Genomic DNA, 26,129 nt, shown 5'->3' with positions numbered 1-26,129 from the left:
GAAAAGGAGAAGCAGACAGAGTACAGTATCTCCTTACCTGTCACATGGTTAATTACCTGTCTAATACCTGTGCCCAGCCTCGCCGGCTGTTTATCCTCCTGGAGGATCCATGAAACATAACCAGGCAGCAGCACCATGATTATTTCAATGCCTCCCTGTTGATGGTTTCCAGCGTCTCAGAGTAAATCTGCCCTTTCTACAATTAAAAATAAAACACAATGTGGGTGAGGTGGGAGAAAGTCTATCTTTTGAACAATGAATGTTTTCTTCTGCCAGCAACTTGTGCTTCTCTTAGCTGAGTCTGGCAAAGATCCGTTTTACTGAAGACTGGCTTTCAATTCGGAAAGGGAAGTTTATTTTTACAACTTTCAGACAAAAGGAAATTAAAAGTACTTTACAGAGGCATTATAAAATGAGACATTAGGAAACATTTAAACTGCATTAAAGTAATAATCTGGAAGATTTTCACGTAAATAAATGTCTGTTAAGTCACTATCTATCGCCGAATGAGGTAACACAATGGTGATTGAGCCTATGGCCCACTGATGAAAGCCTTTGCATTTGCAGTATTACAGACTGGGCGTCTGCGGCGACTTGCGAGGAAAAAATCACAAGCAGCCGCCAAGTTAGTGACACGTTTTCCATCACCCAGCAGTGGTTGGTCTGCCAGAGAGGGTAGGCGGAGCTAAGCGGCTGCTTTTCCGCTCTCTGCAAGTGTTGCAAGTTAACAGTAATCTACTATGGCTGAACAAACAAAGAAAAGATGGATGACTACAGATACGACTTCAACAAGAAGTGAAAATCCAAAGAAAAAGAAACAAACACGACGCTCAGATGAAGCAAACAGTCTAAAAAGGAAAGCGACCGTCAGCCAGGAAAATCAAGAGTTACAACCGTCACACATGCGACACTGTCTGGATATCCGGGAAGTGTCGCCATACGGTTCCGCTAAAGAGAATGAAACTGACATCTTCAAGATTACCAATCGGAAAAGATGAAGCAAAATTAAGCTTTAAAAGTTCAACAATGTATTTGACCAGTGCGCAATATGGACGAGAGGCATTTGGCGATTAGACCCCTTCAAGTTGTCTTCAGGTATATTCAAGGGGAGTGAGGCAGCACAGTGTAGGTCATTCAGTGGAGTCTAGATAGTGATGGTGGTGTTGGAGGAAAGATGCAGCATGTAATGATCAGTTGACAAAACTATTAAAAGAACAGAAACCAAATTGAAGCTTTAAGCGATCAGCAAGAAGCCGAGCAGGTTGAGATTCATAAATGTAGATTATTGCAGAATATTGATTTTTATTGCAGTGGGCTTCTCTGCAGCTGTTTTGGCTGACTCTTACAGGGGAGTCAAACATTTTAGCACTAGAGTTTACTCGGCTCTCTGCTCCTGGGCATGAGGTTCTCTGACACTGCCAACACTGAGATTAAGCAGCCACTGCTGAGTGAGACGTTGTTACTCTGGCGGCTCGAAACACTCAGAACACTCAACATTTTACTTCACTTTTAAAATGTTGCTTTTGTGGATATTTTAAATATTTCTTCCCTAAAGTAAGTCTCTAAAAGGTAAATAGGCGAACGTCCTCTGCAGAAGCATGCTCTGATTTCATCTACAATACGTTCTTTGACATAGTGTCTTTAAGGTTCAGGAGTTTAAAGATAATCACCATCAATAAACGAGAAGAAAATTATAGGATGTGTGATTTGCTAGTTCATGACAGATAATCAACAGTGTGAGTAAATGAAGACATTCATGATGTCCTTGTGCCTCAGGCAAAGTCAATGTTACTGAATTAAAACCATTGTTTTCAAGCAAGGTGATGCGCACTCAGGTGTTTCGCTCTGAAAAGCTTCTTCTTCCCAAAATCTCTTCTCATCATGTTCGTCCTCTTCATTTGGAAAACTGAAGAGCTGCTAAATTCTCTGCTCGATTGCAGCAAGGTGCAGCGCCCATCTCTCCCCTTCAGCTCTCCCTGTGAAGACTCATTTAGCGTGACTGCATGATGCAGGCATTGACACGTCTTTCTGTCTTTATACAGTTAAAAACATGTGTAGACTAATACGATGTTACAATTTACAGTGTTACGATTTTTTTTGTCCAAAGCGACGTACATCTGAGAGTTGATACAACACGAACAGGGATCTAGACAGGCGGGAACACATGAGTATGTGCCACAAAAACAGCTTCAAGGCAGTTAATAAATGCTACATGCTAACTGCAGCTAACATCAATATTGTGGCACTGACCCTCAATATTTGGAATGATGGACAATAACTGCAACTGTTGATCAGCTGTAGATGTGCAAAATGAAAGAGACAATGTTGGATTTATTTTTGTATTCTTTTTCAAGTTACTGTTCAAACTATAGACTTATATACAGTAAAAGTCAAAGTAACTGAACTTTATTACTTCTAATAGCCTGCAGGGGGCATAAGAAGTCTTTAGGGTAACTTTGTTTTTTCGATATACTTAGTGTTTCTTGACTGTCTCTATAGACCAATGACTGTATATATATGGACGATGAAAATGACCAAATACCTTGTAAATAATTTATGTTCTCCTGGAAAATTTTAATTGTATTTTAGCCCTTCATTCAGGTTGCATACATAAACCTAGGTGTGTATTTTTGTGTGAAACTTGACTGTTGGTAGGATAAGCTGTGTGGTATGACAGGTTTGCCCTTACCTGGCACGCAATGTCTCCTGCTTAGTGTGCAGCTGTACCTGGTTAGTGTGCAGCTAATAGATATATTCCATATTAAATTATATGACTGTTTGCGAGCTGTATTGTCAAGAAAAACTCCTGGAAAATTATTTCTTAAAAAGTGTGGGAACCCTGCTCATCACTAACCCTTTACACGTGCCTCAGCCAATCATCTCTCAATTTTTTACAGTTCGTTTAAAATGCAGCTGCCAGATTATTAACTAGAACCTGCCTATTAATTACATATAACCTGCATGACCTCGCCCCCCATTACATTTCTGACCTTCTCGTTCCATGCTCTTCTACTTCTGGTCCACTCCGATCCTCTGATCTCGGCCTGCTATCAATCCCACGTTCTCTTACCAGAACAAAAGATGATCGCGCTTTTGCAGTTTTTTCCTCGACTCTCCAGAACCCTCTACCATAATGCATCAGATCCGCTGAATCTCTGGACTGATTCAAAAAGTTGCTAAAAACTCATTTGGTCAGACCAGCCTTCTTGTAGCTCTTATGTTTTTGCTTTGTTTAACTTTGTGATTTTTGCCTTTTGTTTATATCTAGCATAGCATTAGTTCAGGCAGGCCACGACATCAAGCTCTATATTAGCTGTCAACAGTGAGCCAAGCCAATCCTCAATCAGCTGATGGCCCAGCTGACTTCCCCTATGCCGTCTATTGGAAAATTACACTCAGAGCGCTCTATTTAAACAGCTCTAGCCCAGCTTCCTTTGCTGCTTCCGCTGCTGGCCGATTTGCAACCCACCTCCACCCCAGCTCCTCCATCATGCTGTGTCCGAAATTAATCATCGTCATTCATGCTGTTCTGTTCGGGGGTTCATTGCCGCTGCGCTCCCTGCTATAGCCGTTCATGATTGCTCATGAAGGGCAGGAAGCCCAGAACCATACCGCCAAATATAACTTGTACAAAGTAAATACAGATTATTTTGACAAAATGGTCCTGACTGAAGTGTTTTTATTCCTGTGTTTGTGAAGCACTTTGTAACCTGGGGTTTCAAAAAGTGCTCTATAACAAAGCTTTACTTACTGACTCGTGTGTGTTGCAGGTGGTGATCATGGAGGTCCAGGGTTTGAAGTCTTTGGCTCCAAACAGGATTGTTTACTGCACCATGGAGGTAGAGGGAGGACATAAACTGCAAACAGACCAGGCGGAGGCCTCCAAACCCACGTATGTACACACACACACACACACACACACTGTACTCACACTGTACTCACACTGCAAAATAAAATCTGTCTCACCCTGATCAATGCAATCTGATTATCCTTAATGTTGTTTCGTCCCACATGTAGGGAAATGAAGCTGATTAAATTAAGCTTCAATAATATTACACACTGCCACCTGCTGGTCAAATGCATGAACCTGGAGAACGCTCAAAAGTTTAAAAAGTGACAGGACAATTTTCTGTGAAGAAAAATGACCCCTGCATATCTTTCAAGGAAAAATGTGTGCATAGTGTGAAAAGCTTTTTAATTATTTTTTTACTGTTATTATTTATGTTGTCATACTTTTTAAAATCCATTTATCGCCCCCTACTTTTTGTCTATTTGATTACTTGAGCACTTTTTTTAATTTGCCTGTTTGGTGAGCTGCTGTAACGAGTACATTTCCCCTGTGGGGGATCAATAATGCTTTTCTTATCTAATCTTATCTAATCTTATCTTAAGGCCAGTTCAGATCAATGATTCATAACGAGACTGGATGCAACTGCCAAAAGAATCCCTCGACATCTGATCGCAAATGTTCTAAACCTGGGCCGTTCACATCAAAGCACACAGATACAGCTGACCGTCTCCATAGCAACGACGCACAGACATACCCCATTACTTCTGCGTTAATACTATAACGTTAGTATTAGGCCCAGGTTACATGAATCAACTAGCTGGATTTCTGTTATCATTATAAAAAGAAGTGGATGACAGTGACAGTGACATGTTCACAATGTTAATGTAACATTGATAAATAAACGTCGAAGACAGAGAGTTAGGAAAGAGAGGATCTGGAGCCGTCTTTGGCTACAGCAGCGCCAGAGACAGGGTGCCTACGCCAACTTATGCTGTTTCCTGATTGGTTGAAGGGAAACAGCTACATCATTCCGTTCTAAAACTGAGATTTGACAACTCCGCGCAACGGCTTCAGACACTCTGCAACTAAACCAGCTCACACCGCTGCAATTTTCTCTGCAATATTCTAAAACTGTTTTGTTGTGTTGTGAATCATTGATCTGAACTGGGCTTCATGTTAAAGTATGTATGCTCGGTGTAGCGTGCTGTCCATGTAGTTCCCTTTGCTCTTTGACATGGTAGACTAAAGTTTGACGTGTTAAAAGTTTGACTCTTTCAGATTAAATGGGGCACAGTGGGCGTTCAGGCAGGTGAGAAAATGTTCCATAATCTGTCATTCAGCTTTATAGCTCCTGCACAACTTGGTGTTACTATAATTTACTGAGTTAACAAAGCAGTTTTGCCTTGCAGCATGTCAGGTGTCAGGTGTAATATCACAGGTCACATCTCTTCTTTATGCTAGTCCCTCTTTCATCGTCTCATCACGTTTCTTTGGGTTAAGTTTCTCAGCATTGTAGACACATTTTCCAAAATTGTAAATTGACTGCTTTTATAAAGCTCTTTGTTCTGACCTCTAAAAGCACTTCATGTCATCTACTGCACACACTGACCTTCACACACAAGCTCACACCGATGGTAGTTTGGGGTGCAGTATCTTGCCCAAGGACACTGTGACATTAGAACTGATAGAGGTCGTGACTGGACCGACAATCTTCCTGTAACATTTCTTTAAACATTTTAAAACTTCTCAGCACTGAAGATGCATTTCCCATAACTCATACATGCAGCAAAAAGTTTACCTGCAAATTCTATAACTCAGAAAAATATTTAAATCATTTGTTAAATAAAGTTCAGTCAGACAACTCAGGTCTGTAAAATGTTTATCACACCAGCAGTAGCATAGCTTGTGTTTACCATCGGAGCCGAGACGGTAGACGGTGATAATATCTTAAACCCTCTTAGCCGGAGCCTGCAGGTGGATGCTGGGGTGGTGGTGGGTCTGAAAGTATGAGTGCAGTGCTGGTGCAGGGCAGCGGTGGCAATGACAGAGCAGAGGGAGAGAGTGGAGATCTTGCAGCTTAAATAGACGCCACGTTGGGAGGAAGTGTTTGTCAGGTGATAGTGGAGAATGACGCATGTCAAGTGTGAAATCAGTGCAGCTCGAGGTGCCTGCCTGAACGAGCTCACAGGCATCGCTCCACTTATTGTGTCAGTGTATAAATCACTGCCACAAAAATGTTCCTTTGTCATTTTGTATAACCAAGGTGATCAACACTTTGACGGGACTTTGGTGTCTGCTTCATATCTTAATTTCCAAACTGTTTTAATGTTTTCACTGACACTTAATTCCTATCGTACAGTTATTTTAGCTTACGGAGAGCTATGTGAATCAAAGTAGATACTCTACAAGAGTTGAAGGTTTCCCGTTCAGCTTTGTAAAGCAAAAGAGAATTTTGTTTCTGTAAATTGAGGAGAAAACTGTTATTTTTCCAGCAATGGTCCCACAACATCAAACACTACAGTAAACAGATGAAAACGTGCAGGCTATAAATAACACAAACATGAACTGTGTAAGAAAATGAAGTTTAAAGTGGTAATCTCAAAGATCAGTTTCGTTCTCTTTGGCGGCACCTATGGTGATAAACCGTAATTGCAGGAGCACACTTCCCAGATATCCAGACAGTGCTGCATGTGTGACGTCCACGGTTGGCTCCGGTTGTAACTCTTGATTTTCCTGGCTGACGGTCGCTTTCCTTTTCAGACTGTTTGCTTCATCTGAGCGTCGAGTTTGTTTCTTTTTCTTTGGACTTTCACTTATTTTGAAGTTGTATCTGTAGTCATCCATCTTTTCTTTGTTTGTTCAGCCATAGTAGATTACTGTTTACTCGCATCACTTACAGAGACCGGTAAAGCAGCCGCTAAGCTCCGCCTACCCTCTCTGGCAGACCAACCACTGCTGGCTGATGGAAAACGCGTCACAAACTGGGCGCCGCTTGTGATTTGTGACAAAACTGCAAATGCAAAGGCTTTCATCAGTCGGCCATAGGCTCAGTCCCGATTATGTTACCTCATTTGGCGATGGATAGTGACTTAACATTTATTTAAATGAAAATCTTCCAGATGATGACTTTAAGGTAACAGTTACAGACTCCTTATCAACATAATTCATGAAGTGTGAGATTTTGATGATTAAATGAACTTTTCTGCACGTGATGATTTAAACAATGTAAGAACTCGAACACACTACGGAAAGTAAAACTGTTCAACAGAAAGGAAACAATCTGTTTTGATCACAGAGACTTGTTGAAATTGTGTTATTGCCTAATGTGTTAAAACATTTGCAAATAGTAACAAAAACTAAGAAATGTTCTTTCTGTTGTGCAAGAAGAGAAGAAAGAAATGGAAATACTGTGAAGAATTCCACATATTGAGATTTCTGTCACGGCATAATTGAGTCAAAGCTGAGAAAATAGTTCATACTGTTATTTTAGTCCGGTAGGAGTAATTGATGGGGAAACTGCGGACACAGGAGACCAGAGCCTGGCTGAAAACAGTGTGCATCTCTGGCAGCTGGTCTGGTTTAATCCTGCAGACGCCTGACAAAAATCCAGCCAGGCTTTTTATCCTGGCAGAGATAAAGACTTCTTGTAACACAAAATGGACATTCCTGAAACCAACTGCAGCTCTGCAGGAATTTGTCTTTAATTATAAAAATACCTGTGATGAAATTTGGTAAATATTTCATGAGGAGTAGATTCATTTCCTCTAAAACTTTCATAGCTGGGTCTGAAGTTTAGAATATTTAAGTAGCACAGTTCCCAGAATTGAAATGTGTAGCCTTAATGAAGTGCTGTGTAATATAACGTTATTCTACTGGCTAGTTAGCGTAATCAATAAACATTTAATCATCACAGACTAATTACATTGTAAGTTTTTTAATAGATATTCATTCAGCTTGTGTTTTAAATGTTTTCTGCTATAGCAGCTGCTCTGTAATGATCCCATGCAGCTCTTACTTCTTTATGCTAACTAGCTAGTGGAGGAACGTTATATATGCCATCATTTTAATAATCACCTGGAGACGAACAACAGAATGCATCTACAGGTCAGTCAGAAAGGGCCAAACTTACTGTAATAATAATATATTAATTATTCACTAATTATATTCACCTCTGAAGAGTGTCTTAGTCCTCTGCACGAGCAGTGAATCTATGTCGAGCGTTCGGTCTCATACAGAGGGACTGTTCAGGACGTCGATGCTTGTGTCTTGTGCACTTTTTTTCCAAAGTTAAAGTTTTTCACGACTGTTAGAGCAGCCGATGACTCCACAGCTTCTTCCCCATGTACTTTACAACTATGTGAAAAGTAAAGTTACACAGAAAGTAGCGGTAAGTGTAGAGCATTGTTCACTTCTGAGGACAGCATGCGTTGAAACGCACAGACGTTGCAGGGAGACGCCACCGCAGTAACTTGGCAACTTCCGGGAGTCAATTAGTTATTTAGGGTTGTATGTTGTCTGTGGCCCAGCACTTACACACTGTTCATCTGTTTCACCTGACCAACCATGCCTACTTTCTCTACAGTAATAGATATGTATATTAGAGGACAAGACAGTGCTGTGGGCTACAGAGATAGCAACGTCTCTAGATCTATACACTCTGTATGCAAAGTGAAGTGAGTCCAGTAAGTCAAGAAGGGATGTGTTACAGAAGATTTGGACAAACCGCTCAATGCACTTTATGGTAGTGAATGTTACTGGACAGTAGTCGTTCAGGCAGAGGGTTTTGGTCTGTTACTGGAGACAGAGATAATAGTGCTCTTCTTGTGACCACAGCTGATTGGCTAAAACAGTCTGAGAAGACATCTGCTAGTCGATCTGTACACACTTCAGAGCTCTGCCAGGGATGCTGTCAGGCCAAGGTGTCTGGGTGGATAACTCCTTTTTGAAGGATCTCTTGACATGGATATTGTAGGCTGTTACCAATGACTGTATAAAGATGAACAATGTGTCTCCAACTTGTGTCTCATTGTACAAAAGTACCCCACGGAAGCAGGCGCTGCCATCTTGCGCATTTGGAGTCTGTGCAGTAGAGATCAGCTGGTGGAGCTGCAGTAAACACACATTTAACTTACCGATACAACATCATAGACCCCTCAGGTGGGCTCAGTCTGCAGCAGAGCAGCTTCTTGTGTTGGTCTGAAGCAGATATTCACGGTTTTGGAAAGTTCAGTGACTGTAGTGATTGCGTTAGCTACGTCTCTTCTCAGCGCTTCAACTCAACAGAACGCTGCAGGAGCCGGATTTGTCAAAAGAGCTGTCAATCATGAGGTCACACCCCCTTTTTATAGCGTCAAATAACTAATTAAAAGTAAACGTGTCAGAAAAATTAACACTTGTACATAAATCAGCATGATAATAACTAACTTTAATGACAAAAACCATGTTTGAGAAAAATGTATTTGACGTGTATTTTGATTTTATAGTTTGACTCATGTCCCATCTGTTTACATGGAGGAGGCGGGCTTTATGACCTATACTGCAGCCAGTCAGCAGGGGGCGATAGAGAGGCTTCACTTTGAGGGAGCGCTCATGTGGTCCATATTTTTATACTGTCTGTTGTTGTTACTTGTGGGTTGTTCTTCGCCTGTTGTTTTATATTAAACCCACAGGCTGATAGGAAATACACATTTTATGAAAGAACCGCGAAACATTTGCATAATTTGTAGACGGGGCCTTTAACCACTACAACAGCGGACTCGTAAGACTACAAAGGAGATGAAGAGTGATTCATTAGATGACTCACAGCTACACTGTGAGAGAAAGAAAAGCTCAGTGGTGTTTTATTCATATTATTTATTTCACTGTGTCTGCAGTCAGAGATAGTTAAGAGTTGATTTTTTCTTCCCCTGTTTTTCATTCATTAAAAACAGCGACAGTGTGAAAGATGTCTGAAAATGGTTTCCCTGTACCGTGTCATTAAGCACCCTAACTGTGAAGGGTTTTTCTCCAGAGCTATTTTCCTCAGGGCTGTGTGAGTAACTCAAAGCCTCTGGAAGTTATCTCGATCTCGAACACTGCATTAAATCTGCTTTTGCCTCTGCTTTAATTGGGGTGCAGATCAAGGTTTAGGACGAGTTTAAACTTGTGTTGTTAGAGCTGCTGTGTCCTCAGAAGGCTTGAGCTGGTTCTGCAGTTTAAACACGTTCTAAAGCAAGTTGTTTTGTCTATTGGAAATTTCATATCGACTATTTGGCCATGTCTACACGTACACGGGTATTTTTAAAAACATAGCTTTTTCTCTAATTTCGTCCACACAAACGCCGTTTAAGGTCACTGAAAACAGATCTTTTGTCAAACTCCGGCCAGGGTGGACACTTTTAGAAACTCCGTTTCCATGGAGACAGTTTTCAATAATACCCGAGTACATGTAGACATGGCCTTAGAGGCCATTGTATCTGACATTAAACCTGCTGTTGACCTAGTTGAGAAGCGTTGCTGCTGCAGACAATGGTCTGGTCAGTTTAAAGAGTTAGTTAACTTAAAGGCAATAGGACATGAGGGTCAAGACATCTGCCTTCAACAGGAAGCTCCAGCTGAACATCTCACAGTTTGATGTTAATGTTACTTTAGTGCTTATTTTTTAATCTGTACATATGTCAGTTCCAAAAAAGTGCAGCCATATGATCGAGCTTTTTCACAGCAGACTCTTGAAATGGTCATAGCAGGAACAGCATTGGTTTTATTAATAACCTTTTATATACACAATATATATGTGCCTTAAGCATGCAGTAGTTTAACTAGATTTATAGATGAAGTAATCCATTGTGATCGATCTTTTCTACCTGGGAGGATGGCCTTCTCTGGTAACTACTATTACAAAGAATGAAAGGTACTTTATGATAGATATTTCCTACCTGACACAGTGACCTACCCTACCTTTGGTGGTTTTTAGAGAAGTCCATTTTAATCAATTTGATCTACCTCGCAGGATTCTCCTCTTTTAAATACATTCATAGAGGTAGTAGTCTATTCTAGGAGCCCAGTCCTTTTTAAACTAGGGGGTTAAAAGGGCGTTGTATGTTTTACTCCACAAATACCTGAGTATCTACTAAACAATATTCATTCCCTTGGTAAGTCCTTATAAGTGAGTGGCTCTGTTCATCAGACTGGTTTGATACGCTGACCTCTCGGTAGCTCAGCCTGACTGTCAGAGCAAAGTAAATATCTGTATAACCTACCAGGTGGAGTGTGGGACATATGTCCCTCAAAGCACCACTTTACACAAGTTGTTTAGTTTTTGTGTATTTTGTATCTTCACCTGTATTGTCACTTGTAATGGTTCTCTTTATTAACTACCCGTGAGTGTTCACTAGCATTCCTGCTAACTCTGTTTCATATCTTGTATTTCTGATTCTGTGTTCACTATGCTGCTTTGTCTCCATCAAAGATAAATAACAAATAAAAAGGTCTCCTACGCAGTACATTTGGATCTTGCGTTCCTCTGATACGACAGTGTTGAGGGAATTTGTGGGTAGAGTAATTAAAAGTGTGTTATAGCTGCAGCAGCTGAACCTAAGCTGAGTTATCAGATCCAGTTGAAACTCCTAAAAGCTGGTATGATACAAAGTCAAAGAGCAACAGCCGCAGACACATCATCATGTCTTGTGTTTTTATGTGTGTGTTTGTGTGTGCAGTTGGGGTACACAGGGTGACTTCACCACCACCCAGCCGTTACCTGCTGTGAAGGTGAAGCTGTTTACGGAGAGCACAGGAGTGCTGGCTCTGGAAGATAAGGAGCTGGGGAAGGTGAGACACACTGCTTTATTTTGTTGCTTTAAACTTTGTCTGGAATAAAGCTCAGCTCAGCTCACATTATTCTTACCTGACTGCTCGCAGGTTGTGCTCCATCCGACTCCCAACAGTCCCAAGCAGTCGGAGCTCCACAAGATGACCGTGTCTAAAGGCTGTTCAGACAACGACCTCAGGATCAAACTGGCCATCCGCATGGACAAACCACAGAACATGAAGCATTGTGGGTAAGTGACTGTCCTATTCGGCACTCTGATGAAATGAGAATCTGATCAGTTTTGTCATAACGAGTCTGTTCACTACCCACACCAAAAAACCCTCAAAGAACATTCATCGTTGTTAAGCGTGTGCAGCTGGATGAACTCTAAATCACTACTCACAGCAGGTTTTAACCAAAAGAGGTATCGAGATCGAATCAACGATGATAAAGCCCCTGCCATTCTGTGTGCACAGGGGTCGGACAATTAGTGTAGCATGTGTTACGATGCATTATATCCTGCATGTTAAAACAAGATAAGAAAGACGGGAAGACAAGATTGTCTCTCTTAAGAATAAAACATCTGCTATCTCATCTTTAGGTTTATTCTCATCAATGCTGCCACCTCTGTCTGGCAGGTTCAACTTTTCACTGCACTGGAAGTTGAATGATGAGATGTCATGTTTGAAGTCATTAAAATGCACGGCTACCTGGTGAATCATTTCTCCTTATGCAGCTCTTTTGTTCATTTATTCTCTGCTTTAATACACATGATGTCCTGCCAACAAACCCACAAGGACGTCCAGTCATATTAATCTGTTTGTGGGGTTTCCTTTGTTCGGAGACATCCTGTTAAATAATCGGAGTTTGGAGTTTGATCTCCTTCCCTCTGGCTGCCGTTTCCGAATACCTAGAACAAGCACGAGACATGCCAGAGCTTCTTTTATCCCTGTTGCCGTTGACAAGCTTAATTTTCTGGCCTGTGGAAATTCAGTATTCATATTTTTGATGCTGTCCTTTTTGTATCTGCTTTGTCTTGATTCCTGCTGCAGATCGTTGAAGTTGAAGATGATTAATCTTGTAGACCCCAAAACATCTTAAAATTGGGCCCCGGTTTTCGGAAACACATCTACCCTACATTAAAGAGACCAACCTTGGTTGATGTCATTAAAAGCAGTTATATGTTGGCTGGAGTCAGGAGGAGACATACCTGATGCTGTTCTTTCGAGCACTGCTGACTTCCCTGAGTTCCCTGAGGCGTGTCAGATACAGCCAAGATATGTCATGGAGTAACATTACCGTAATGTCAAAGTAGCCTGCAGAAAGCTACAGTCATGCTCACCGGCATCGGTGAACATCAGGTTAAAAATAAAATAAAATAAACTTACTCCTTGTATAGTGACAAAAAACACATGCTGACTAAGTGTGGACAGCAGGTAACACGCCGCTAATATAGCCGGGGAAACCACACACACGCTAGGCGAGATATTACAAACAACACTTCAACCTACCACTCATTGACATCCTGCTGTAACTGTCGCTGACACACTTCAGCAGCTGCCTCAAATCAGATATGGATCAAATATGCACGGTCTTACTAGATTTCCTACCGCGAGTGGTTTGCCAGGAGTGGCCGCCACGTTTGTTGTGTTTTCTACGTCTGCAACCTCCCCCCCGGAACCCAAGCGATCCGGCAGTCAATCAGAGCAGCGCCTCATTAACATATCAGCCCCGCCCACTCAAAACAGTGCAGATTGAATGCAGGCAGAGAGTGGGAGTATGGAGAGCTCTCTCAGAGCCTGGATGTGTGTGTGTGTGTTTTTGGAACAGAATTCATAACCGTGTTTTAAAGACCCGTTGGACGTGTTTTAAACAGCTGAAAGTAGCATAGTATGTGACCTGTAAAGTGTCTTATACTGTATGATATATGCACAACATCAGTGTGCACTGTTAGCTGTTTTTTTGAAGGTGCTTTGCTTCCCTCTTGTGGTGATCAGCTGTTACTACACAGACTTAATTTTCCTCTAATGTAAACGTAGAGGTGACGCTGACTTTTCTGACGACTCTCAAGCTTATGAGGAGTCTGTCATGTTAAGGTTATTAAGTTAATGTCCAGTAATTTGTTGTGTACCAAAGTAAGTTTGGTGGCTGCACCTCATTTATTTGACCTTTTTTCCACTGCAGGGATTTTGACAAGCCTGAGCAGCAAAAGCTCGTTTGTTTTCTGTCATTTGTCCTGCTGGTTTGGTTAACTAGCTTTTTAAGACACTTCATTTGTAGTTTTTCATTGCTTCTGTGTTTTTCTGCTATTGGTATGTCAAAATATGTGTGTGTGTGTGTGTGTGTGAGTGTACATGACCCCGAGAAGAACAGCCAGAGGGTGATGTGTTTTCTCTTTCGTGCAAACACTGATTTTTTGTCTCATTTCTCATTCGTACCGATCTAAAGCCAGCGCATTGACTCATAATCAGTAGCATAGAGTGCTGTGCTGCAGTAGACAGTGTGGATCTGTGCAGTGTACTGCAGTGCTAATAAGTGTTACCTCTGCTGAGCAAAACAGTTGCTGACCAGACGATACGATGGCCAACTAAGCAGCTGGACGAGTTCAATGTGTTGTATCTCTGGCTAGTTTAAATACAGAAGTGATGGTGGGTGGGGTAATTGATGTGTCCTGTGGTATATGGAACAGCATCTAGCAATGCCTAGCCTACAAAGCAAAGACAGCAACTGGAAAACACAGTCAGTGTTTTATACACAGCAGTGCATTCACACTTCCTGCTTTAAAGCGTTTCTCTTCTGTAGCTGTGAGGAGCTGCTTGCCTGCCTCCCTCCCCTCCATATGCTTCTTTGGGGAGCCTCAGAGGAGGCCTCGGGGCTGCCCTGTAAGATGCCCTCATTGCCTCCCTGCACCATGTTTCTGGTCCCGCTCTCTGCACAGGCACACAGGGCCCTCATGTGTCGCCTCATGGATGCTGGTTTATTTAGGACGACAGGCAGAAGCAGCTCTGGGAGGGACCGGGGGGAAAGGCACACTCAGGCAAACTGAGGCGGGCGAACCAAACAGCTACAGGCCGGGGGCAGCAGACAAATCAAACTGAGGTCCTCACCCTCAGATGTTCTTTTACAACAAAAGCTCTTTTCCCGTCCTTCTCCGTCTGCATCATGTTTTCACGTCATGCTTACAAGAGAACTCGACACAACAAGCATCAGTACTGCGAAACATGCACTTACACTCAAAGAAGAAAAGACGGGATAAAGCGTGCTGACGACAACATCGAGCTGCATTTCTGAATTTAGAAATGAGCTGACCTTTAAAGTGACTCTGAGCTTTTGATCGCAGATTTTTGAAAATGTCTGTTGTGCCTTTAAATTGAAATTCTGACCTTTATTTTTAGTCTTAAGCTTTGAGATATTCCAAAAACTGTTTTTTTCATTTTCCATCTCATGCTTGTTAAAATGTGTTTTGACTTAGAATAACTGATATGTGCGAGTCCCAGATATACAGATGTATACTGTAAGGGATGGATGTACAGCATCTTAAACTTAAACGCTTGTTAACAGCAAAAGTTGATTTAGCAATATCACACTCGAGGTGATTATCTGCGACCTATGACTGAATCACAGCCATGAAGATATTCAGAACAACATCACGACCGCGAGTGTGATATGGCTTTTATACAACAGTTAAATAAGCGGAAAATAGTAGTGAACAGTAATAATTAACAACAGATTGCTTTTTGCTCCACCAAATCAACTCGTTCCACAACTTAACTGAAACTGGACTTTTGTTGCCGAGCAACCCAAACATTCTCCTGCTCTCTGTGTCTACAGGTTACCACAGATCAGCCATTTGTTTATCATATACATTTATCTGTATGTTTTGATTTATTATCAGCCAGGGAAATAAGAATCTGCTGTGTGATTCAGAGGAACCAGCTTGATCAATGTAGACATACACGCTCTGCTGTAATGTTAATTAACAGTATTCAGAACACCTGGCTAAGGCAGAGTGATACACAGAGTGAAAAGTCCCAGCGATGTTGTCCCAATCCAGGGCCTGCAGCCTTCGAAGGCCGTATCTGAAGGCCGATTGCGTCACACGATACGTCGAAGGCTGTCCCAATTCGAAGGCTCCTTCAGATGCGGCTGACAAATGCATCCTCCCTTTCCCCGGCCGCGAAGAATTCATTGGCTGCGTCCTTCGCAGCCCACCATATCCCGTGATGCATTGCGTGCCAATTCGAATGAAATGGCAGTGAAACAAATTATTATTATTTTTTCTTTATGATGATTTTTTTTGGCCTTTCATGCCTTTATTGACAGAGAGGACAGCGGATAGTGTTGGAAACAGGGAAAGAGAGAGCGGGGGATGAAACGCGGCAAAGGGCCGAGGGTGGGAGTTCAACCCGGGGCCGCTGCATCAATGACTATAGCCTCTGTATATGGTTTTAACCGCTGAGCTAAATCGGAGCCAGAAATAAATTATCTTTAAAATAATAGGTTAACTTACTCAACGTTAGTTATGCTAGCTAGTTAGCCCTCTAGCTACCTGTTGCTAGGGGACAGGAGCGGCGTTTGGTGACGCAAGGGTAGACCAGACCGTCTCATTTCAGTTCGGCTACACGGTCTACGCAGGCTATGAATGGAGCATCCTCCGTGGACCGCCTCCTTCGGAAGGCTGCAGCCCGTGGATTGAGACACAGGTTATATTGGCACTCATGGAATGCCTCTTGTCCAATCAGATTACTTGGTCAGAACTAACTGTTGTATAAACAGAAACATCATTAACATGATCCGAGTCATGGAGTCTGACTGTTAGGGTTAAGTGGGTCATTTCGCTGAAGAGTACTTACTTTCCTCAATGTGTCAGCATGAAGACTCATGCATTACATCTTACAGCTATTTCCTCCCTGTATATTGCATAGACACAGGCTATTATTCAATATTTTCAAATGACGGTCCATGAGCAGATCAAAGGAGGATTTAAATTTTTATTTAAATCAGTCTCTGTGGCACAAACGTATCTGATTCAAACAAGGGCGTAGTTTTCATTGTTACTTTTTTTTCTATTTAAAATATGATTATTCTTGTCATTAAATCTACTGGTAGTCTCAGAGTAGTTTAGTTGAGAGATAGTGAAGACAGACTGATTTCTCTGCTTCAGCTGCTCTCTCCCTGCCTCATGAAGGAATTATGAATTCACAAACAAATTATCATTGTTTCATAATTGCTTGATTGCTTGAGACTGACCTCAGTTACAGTAAATAGGTTTCATCCTTTACTTTATCCATTATTATAATGGCTAAGGGCTACACGGTGGTGCAGTGGTTAGTGCTGTTCCCTCACAGCTAGAAGGTCACTGGTTCAAACCCCGGTTTGGGCAAGGTGTTCTTGTGCATGCGTGGGTTCTCTCCGGGGTCTCCGGCTTCCTCCCACAGTCCAAAGACATGCTTGTAAGGTTAATTGGTGACTCTGCCCATAGGTGTGAGTGAGAGTGCGAAAGGTTGTCTGTCTCTATGTGTCAGCCCTGTGATTGACTGGCGACCAGTCCAGGGTGCCCAATGACAGCTGGGATAGGCTCCAGCCCACCACGACCCTGAACAGGATAAGCGGTATAGATAATGGATGGATAATGGATAAATGTAACTTTCTGTACCGAGAGAGAGAGATCGCCTATGCACAGCACGGACGCGCCGCAAAAAGTGGTCAATTGAGTGAGTTTTGTGAAGTGTGTCTAATGTCCACGACACCTCTGCAGGTTGAAAAAGCAACAGTTACACGTATCATATATTGATTTTTGGACAAAATTATTGGTAGGAATAATTCAGTAATTTCTGTATATTGATAAGGACATGTCCCTAACATCCCTACCCAATTCTATGCCTGCCAAACTTGAAAATGTCTAGAACATGAAGTTAAATTGATCGTATAATTAGTGTTTAAGGCTTAAAAGTATCACAGCTGCACAGTGAGTTAGTTTAGTTGATGTCTGTAATGTCTTACTTGGCACCTAGTTCATACTTCATGTTAATGACTGTTCACACTGCACAGGTTATTCTTGATTCTTTCTCCACATCATTTTGTGACGTGTTGCGACTGATGCATTATCGTCCCCACTGTTAGTGACCTAACAGCCCATATTCAGTTCACTCTACATAGCAGACAGTTTTACTCATGTCACACAGGTGTTACTGGTGAAATGAATGATTGCTGGGTGGATGTTCCCGCTGCAGGGCTTTGGTTCTGTGCATGCTGCCCCACAGACAGTTTACAGGGACACCTTAATGAAGCAGTTACAGTACTCTGCTTTTAATGCTGTGACTTATATGAGAAAAAACAACAATTAAAAAACAGAACAATGAGGTCTAATGTTCTGAAAAATTCAGTGTCTGGTTGCAGTAATGATGTTTAACCAGGAGATGTCAGTAGATGCTCTTCACTACCTCTCTCTGTGTGCTTCTGTAGATTCAGCCTGTCACATCAGACTTCATCAGTCACGGCAGGGAAGAGTGCCGGATTAAAATATGTTTAAATCTCTGCAAAGTGTCTTTTGTCTAAGTTTGTGTTGTTTTTAATCCCTCAGGTACCTTTGGGCCATCGGCAAAAATGTGTGGAAAAGATGGAAGAAAAGATTCTTTGTGCTGGTTCAGGTGAGCACACAGCAGAATATGACAATGCTTTCACAGGATTTATTGACTCCTAATGCCTGCAAACAATTTTAGATGGAACTTAAACAGCCACAAAAGAACTTGCAGTCACTGCAACAGTGCAAGCTGCAAAGCTAAGTGCTCTCTGACGCTCAACCTGAGGGTCAGGTGTGTCACTTCCTTTGCCGACGGGGATGCTGGAGCTTATTCGTTCTCTACTACAATGGTTTGAAAAAACAAAGCACTTTGTATTTATAGATTTTCACTGAAAGATTGTGAGGGCCATTTTTCCTTATTTTATTTATCAAAAGATTGTTTTACCCATAATTAACAGAATCAGCAATATTTTTGTTTTAGCCCTGTAAAAGCTCGGATGTAAATTCATGCATAGAATTTTTTTAACGTATTGAAAATCTCAGGTTATTAAAAATAATTGGGACTTGAAAAACGAGGCAGAACCCTGTTTTAGAATAAGGATGTCTATTAAAACATATTATGCAGCACTGAAGTGCTTTCCTGCAAATTTAAGGAAGATATACATAGATTTAATAAATTATGTCATATTTGGTATGAAGTCATCTAACAAACTACTTGCCATCATCTTTATTTCAAGAAGTAGAACATCATAAATCTATGAATGTACAGTGTTCATACTCAGATCGAGGAGGTGCATCAGTGATGGACAGGTGAATGTGATACAAGATTCTGAACAAACATTCGTATTGATCTTTACTTAATGTTACACTTTCAAAGCCACAACATTAAATCTGGATTGCAGTGATTTCTCACTGTGCTCCAAAACTCCATCGCCCCCCAGGAGGGAACCGTGAGCAGCCTTCAACATCCGCTCTGCTCTGTGGCTATAATATTTTCTCCGGCCACATGTTGTGTGTGCAGCGAGAAAGCGAGAGAGGCAGCCAAGCTGTCTTCTCCTGGCTGTCAGAGGAATGATGGAGAGGCCAAGCAGGCTTTTGTCAGGAGATGGGGTGGTGGGGGGTGGTGGGGAGCGGTCGCGGCCATTTCCTGGTGGCTCTGCACTGGGAGTTGGGCAGAGGCGGGCGAGGGGGGGCGGGGGGTGCTGTCTCTTGTGCGTTGCAGAGGATATGTCTCAGAGCTACAAGTTGACAGGGGATTGACAAAGTCGAGCGAACACTCGCTGGCCTGACACTCGCAGCTAGAAAAGCCGGAGCGCCGCCAACTTGAAGCCTCTCACTTGCTCCCAGCTAAATATATAGCAAGTGACAAACACTGGTCAATAGACTGCACACTCGTGTGTGTGTGTGTGTGTGTGTGTGTGTGTGTTTGTTTGTGTGTGTGTCTGTGCATGTGCACGGATGTTTGTCTTGAAGAGCACAGACACTATGTGGTTGTTGCTGTGTGTGTGTGTTTGAGTGCACATGTACTTTTTGTTGCTGTTTTAGAGATGCTGCTTTTTTTTCTCTGCTCGTTTTTGCTCATGCAAAGTCTTAAAAACAGACTGTTGACGTTTTGTTTGTTGTGTAATGTCTGCCTTTACGCTGATGTGAATCTACTTCCCCTAAATGTGTCCAAAATATTCATTAAGATTGGCTTATTCAATGACTGATGTTATAGCATCAAATTCAATACCATCAATTCAATAAGTCATTATAAAAATCGTATTTTAATAAAGTAGTTACAGGGAGAATCTATTTTAAATGTGACAATAAAACACATTTAAAATTATGTGTTACATCTTTTTCTGGGATTATTTTCTCAACAGTTATTTTACCTTTAAAGACTTCTTTTCTTTTACTTTAAGAGTATTTAAGAGCAACAATCCATGTTTGAAGAAGAGATGATGAGTAAAGAGTCAGAGCACGTTTACGAAACCAGGTACTCTGTCCACACCGCAAGAAAACTACTAATACTACTGTTTGTCAACAAATCCGAACAAAGGCTGACGTGAACAGCACCCATCGCTTATTTTTCATAGGAAGGAAAAAGAAAACACAAGCTTGGTGGTCGTTTGTACTTCTGTACACAAATACTGAGTGCTCTTAGACCCATTTGTCAAAGTCCTAATCCTTTTATATTTTGTTTACAACATGGCACCTCCGTCACGAAAACAAAACACGTCTCTGCCATCGTATAGTGGCAACTTGATGAAATTTAGCGAGCTTGAAATGTAGTAATCAGTAGCAGTAACGTTAGCGTTAGTAGTCGTAGTGATTTAGCAAAAATTACGATGACGGTAGCAGCTGGCTCGCGCATCGCTGAAGTGGTTGCCATGGTTCCACATAATGATATGCATAGCGCCACCCCGTCCGTTAACGGGATTGGCTCCTTAGGTTTGTGACGTCTCAAACCTGCCAATGTGAAAACGTGTTGTTCAGCCTGTCCTTGGTTCACATGGAAAAAGTTATAATAGAGATAATAAAGCTAAGTGTAAATCACACAGTGTGCTTAATATTCATAGAATTAAAACGTTTCTATTAGTACAGTACTCTGCTCTGTGAGTTTGTATTAATACTTGCTGGTAGAAACATCTTAGTTTGAACTGAATTAGAAGCTGAAATGAGCCTTTCTACATCTCAGCTGTGGTTCTGTTACACCCACTGCCTAACTCTCTTCTCATTCATCCTAATCTCTTTACTTCTTCCTCATTGTACTTCCTCCTCTCTCTCTTATCCCCGTCGTTTCTCACTTGCATGTCATCTCTTCCTCCTTCATCCTCCATTCTTTCTCTCTGTCCTTAAATCACCTCCTCCTCCTCCTCCTCCTCCCTCCTCCTCCATCAGTCCATAATCAGCGCAGCGGCCCGAGTCACCCCCCCCCCCCTCCTCACAGGATCCAGGCAGATTACAGATCAGATAAAACCTTGCGTGTTCATGTTGAGCTGAATTTAATTATACATATCTCAATGCTGTGGCCATTCATGTCAACTCAGTTCACTGCATTAGCATTTAGCTCTGTTTCACCTCAATTCAGCTGAACTCATGTCAACTCAGTTTAGGGAACTTGAATTCACTCCATGTTAGTTCTGTTTAAAACACAGTTTTTAACTGGTTATGTCCCAATTTTATATTCTATTGAGAAATATTTCTATATAGTCATTTTTAATTCCTGTCACACTGTCATTGGGTTGTATTTGGACAATGTGATTTACTGAATCCAGACCAAAGAGCCTTGCATATGTTTCCCAGGCCAAGTTGAGTAGTGAGCTGGTCAAAAGAGAGCAGGAGGGGTTTTTTCTTTATGAACACTACACAGGCATGTAATATTGTATCTATGATATATATTGTGAGACATGACAGTGAGTGCAGTCCATGAAGGCAAAGTAAAGGATATTTTACAGTGAGTGGCAAACAAACCCTGACAGGGTGATGAAGGACCATGCTGTTGAGAGTTTGTCTATAGCTGTGTCTCAGTTCGGGGGCTGCATCCTTCGAAGGACGCGGTTGGATGAGTCATTCTTATCCTGCGTAGACACTAAAGCCTAAAGTGAAATGAGGCGGTCTGGTCTACGGAGGCTTTCCTGTTTGCGTCACCAGCTTTTCCCGTGCTAAACCTTGCGTCACCAAATGAGCTCCTGTCCCCTAGCAACAGGTAGCTAGGGGGCTAACTCGCTATCATAACTAACGTCACGTAACTTAACCTGTTATTTTAAAGATAATAAGTTAAAATTTTTCATTCATTGTATGAAAAGTCTTCTTATTTGAATTGGCATGCAATGAAACTCGGGTTACGTTGGGCCCTGAAGGACGCACCCGATGGATCCTTCGCGGCCCGGGAAAAGGAGGACGCATTTGTCGGCATAGGAGTCTTTGAAGTGGAACAGCCTTCGATGTGCCGCTGTGAAGCAATCGGCCTTCATATACGTCCTTTGAAGGATGTATGCTAATATCTGGCCGTTTGTCTTCAAGACATAACATTATAGGAAACGTTAAACTTTATTATCAAAAGTTACTTTTACCAAGCAACCAAAGCTGTTAGCTGTTAGCTGAAGGCTAGAGTAGGCGTATTATTGTTACTAAAACAAAATTTCCCTTTAGCCATGTTACAGTTCTGTTACCATAAATAGATGCAGACCTCATCACCATGCATTCTGCAAGCAGCTGTTTAAAGAACAAAACAAGGATTAAAAATAAGTTGCGTCTTTCTTTTACTCTCTCGAAAAAAGAAATTGACACGGTAGGCAGGTCAAGGTCTCTACGACACCAGGTGAACCACTCGCCCACGGGGGGCGCCAAAATGTAACATCAGATGTTCCTCACAGTTTGTTTCATATCTATTCAGTTTAGTTCACTTAAATTCAGCTCAGTTTGAGACAGTGTCATTAAATTTAATTGTCTAATTTCAGTGACAAATAGGGTTAACCAATTTCTAAATAACAATACAGTATACATTTAAACCAGGCATCATACATGATGTGTTTAATATCTATGTATATGTATCTGTGTATATTGTTGGTGCCTTTTAAAAAATCTACCACTTTGAAACAACGTCAGGGTTTGGATTTAAATGCTTCTGAAGTTTTTTGTTTTTTTTAACACGTGCCGCATCCAGAAACTCTTTCCCAGAACTCGTGTCCGTGTGTTTCCTGTAATGATGTGAACATTAGCGACTGCAGTGATCCCCTTCACTTTCCCCTTCCTCCCTCATTTCTCATCAACGTCTCTCCCTCTGCTCTCCTCTGTGCTGACTGACAGCTGAGAGAGAGAGAGACAGAGAGAGAGAGGGAGGAAGCTGATGTTTTGGGGTTTGGGTGGAGGAAGGGAGGTCTGTAGTTTAGACTCTGATTTGCCGTTGTGGTGTCCTGGAGGCCGGGGAACTGCTGGAGAGTTGGCCTGCTTCCCTCCATCCTTTACGTGGCCTCAGGTCTCATCAGTGTTGTCGTGGGGAATCTCATTTGTCACACAAACACACACACACACACACACACACTGAATGCAGCTGCAGCTAGAGTGAGAGCTGCCACTTGCAGCGGCAGAGGTGGCGACAGCGGCGGATTGGCCAGGCCTGGTGATTTGTGACGACAGGCCGGTATGACTGGCAGCTACAGCAGCAGCAGGCCGGCTACAGCGAGCAGTCGGCTGTCACCACACTTCCTGCTACCAACACAGAGAGCACCTAAACCGGGGTTACACTCATGTGTGTCAATACAGCCTTTTATTAACAGACTGAAAGTGTAAAGCCCCAATATCAGTGTTGAACCAACAAATCATCGTGCTTTGTGGCAACAAAAGGAAAGCTTGGATTGGTTGATCGTCTGGAGGAATTAATTCCTAAAGATGAGATACAGTATTTTTATGTCATATGGTCTGTGAGATGCACTAAAGGGAAGCTTCGGGTTTGTTGGTAGTTCCCGTAAAAGGAGCATCAGTTGCATGAATTTCAACAGTCCAGTTCAAAGCTTTCAGTGATGATAGATAATTTGACACACAAGATAAAATATCAGCCCAGGGCGTCCCTCGCCTCTCGCCCAATGACAGCTGGGATTGGCTCCAGCCCCCCATGGATGGATGGATGGATGGAACGACATGAATGCTTTCAGTCCTCTTTAGAACTTGGGTGCTTGGTGCTCTTCCACCTCTTGTGGCAGAAATAAGTTTTACAACAAGCACTTTTGTGGGTTTCCTTGTTTTTTCCCCTCCCAAAAGTTTTTGTCTCCATGTGATATTACAGATATAAAAAATACAGAGACTCTTTCACGAGCTAAAACTTTTTCCCCCCTTCCAGTTAAAAAGATAAGAAGATCGTGCTCGCAAAAAAAACTGATTTTAAACAGTTTTCACAAACAAAAGCAAGTAAAAAGAAAGTTTTCCCTAGAAGTTGTAAGCCGTAGAAAAATGATACTCAACAACAAAAACACCTGAAATAACCCCCCCCCCCCCCCCACCTGTTTCACAAGAAAACATGATTATTAAACTGTTTTTTTTATATCCATTTAAAGTTATTAACACAAAAGAAATAACTAATAATATCAATATTAAATGATAAATTACCAATTTGTTTTCTTAATTGCCTCTCTGGGCTTCCGTACTTCTGGTTGATGGTGACTGAACAGAGCAAAGGTCCGGGAGTTTGTGATTCATCCTCTGGGGATGAAACCTGCAAACTGACAGCAATCAACACATTTTATTTAATCATCTTTAGACCCGATGAAGATTCAGAAACAATGAAGCTGGTTTGCATATGTTGTTGTTGTTGTTGTTGTTGTTGTTGTCATGTGGCTGTGTATATTGATCTTGTTTATCTTGATTCGTCACCATGCAGGATGTTGTAGATTTCAAGATGTTGTGACACCCATTCAGGAGGCCTCATTAGTTATTCGCAGTTATTACTGGCTCATTGAAAGTGTTTAATGCTGCTTTTATCTGTAATCGTTATTTTATTTCCCTTCTCCTGACCTTTAACTAGAGTTTAAGTCGTCACCCAGTTTGTAATTATTAAGATTTATTACTTTGTAAAAGCTGGGATTTATCTGACGAAGCACTTATGAATGAAGAAATACCTGTAAACCAAACAAGCATGGACTCTTCATGTCAGCTGACGTCTGTCTATGCAGCTGATATTGTTCTTGTTTTTCAATCACACAAAAATACAAATGTCTTGCGTTGTGTCTAATGAAAACATTTCCCCGGGTCATTTCGATCACTTTCTTTCGTTTCTTTTAGAATGCATCTTTGTGATTTTTATGGAAAGATGGCTGTATATTATAACACACACACACACACACACACACGCACGCATGCATGCACACACGCACGCACACACACACACACACACACACACACACACACACACACACACACACACATACACACACAGCCTCTCTCCTCATTATTGCTGGTCATGAACACACATCTTTACTCCTATTATCAGGGCTTTATTCAGCAACACCTCTTCAACTTAACCTTCTAATTCAGCCGCTAATGTGATTATAGTGACACGTATGCGCACACAAGAGAGGTCCACTTAAAGCATCACAGCTGTCGTCTACATGCCCCCTACCTCACCCCCAACCCCCAACTCCTTTCTTTTAGTCCTCCGTCATGACTACCTGTCTTGACAAGAGTCAGTTTCATTACAAGTGTCTATTTAAATCACAGATTTCGACCTGGCTAATGCGTATCAGTGCAAATTAATTTCCAATTTATAGATGCAACACATATAGGAAGTTATATAAGTTAGATTATCACACTCATGTCCCCCTCAGGATAGAGCGTAACAACTTCCTCTGACTTTTCATCTAGCGCCATCATCAGGTCAAAATGTACTGCCACTGCCACTGCTAATAATCAAACGTTAGAATGCTATTTCTCTAAACTAAGATGATCAGCTATGTCATTGTAAGCATGTTAGCATGCTGCTGACTAATAGTTCTGATCATTTAAATTTGACTAGAGAAGGAAAAAGCAGATTAGGGAAATCCATTAGGTGTTAAAAAACAGCACTGTGATTTCATTTTAGAAGGTGATAAAATAAAGATTGCTGCAGATCAGACCCTACCTGTCAGAGCATGCAGCACAACTGCAAATAAAATTTGATTTGATTGATTGATTGATTGATTTGATTGATTGACTGCTACAGGCTCTCGTAATATCACACATTGACTACTGCAGCTCCCTACTGGCAGGCCTTCCTGCATGCACATTCAAACCTCTGCAGATGATCCAGAACGCAGCAGCGCGACTGGTCTTCAATCAACCCAAAACAGCACACGTCACTCCACTGCTCATATCCCTCCACTGGCTCCCAGTCGCCACTTGCAGCAAATTCAAAACCCTGGTGCTCGCTTACAAAACAGCAACAAAAACGGCTCCTGCCGACCTGAACGCCCTCATCCAGGTCTACACTCCGTCCCGCCCACTACACTCTGCCAATGAAAAGCGCCTGGTACTCCCATCACAACAGGGCCCTAAGTCGCTAACTAGCCTCTTCT

The 26,129-nt window shown here is 41.9% G+C and overlaps 1 protein-coding gene across 12 annotated transcripts in view; it reads left to right on the top strand.

The window, feature by feature from the left end:
• Window positions 1-26,129, top strand: part of cadpsa (Ca2+-dependent activator protein for secretion a) — a 186,166-nt gene that overhangs the window by 73,978 nt on the left and 86,059 nt on the right. For all 12 annotated transcript variants that reach the window (XM_069677542.1, XM_069677539.1, XM_069677541.1 and 9 more), the window contains exons 6-9: window positions 3,771-3,892; window positions 11,485-11,596; window positions 11,687-11,826; window positions 18,160-18,226. In XM_069677542.1, coding sequence (XP_069533643.1) covers window positions 3,771-3,892; window positions 11,485-11,596; window positions 11,687-11,826; window positions 18,160-18,226 — 441 coding nt within the window. The remainder of the gene's footprint in view (window positions 1-3,770; window positions 3,893-11,484; window positions 11,597-11,686; window positions 11,827-18,159; window positions 18,227-26,129) is intronic.

The sequence above is a fragment of the Semicossyphus pulcher genome, unplaced genomic scaffold (genome assembly GCF_022749685.1).
Source record: "Semicossyphus pulcher isolate SPU_LCO1_2020_fin unplaced genomic scaffold, fSemPul1.0.p SCAF_3, whole genome shotgun sequence".
Classification (NCBI taxonomy): Eukaryota; Metazoa; Chordata; class Actinopteri; order Labriformes; family Labridae; genus Semicossyphus; species Semicossyphus pulcher.
Note: the sequence above shows the minus strand (reverse complement) of the source record. Positions and strands in the feature narration are given on the sequence as shown.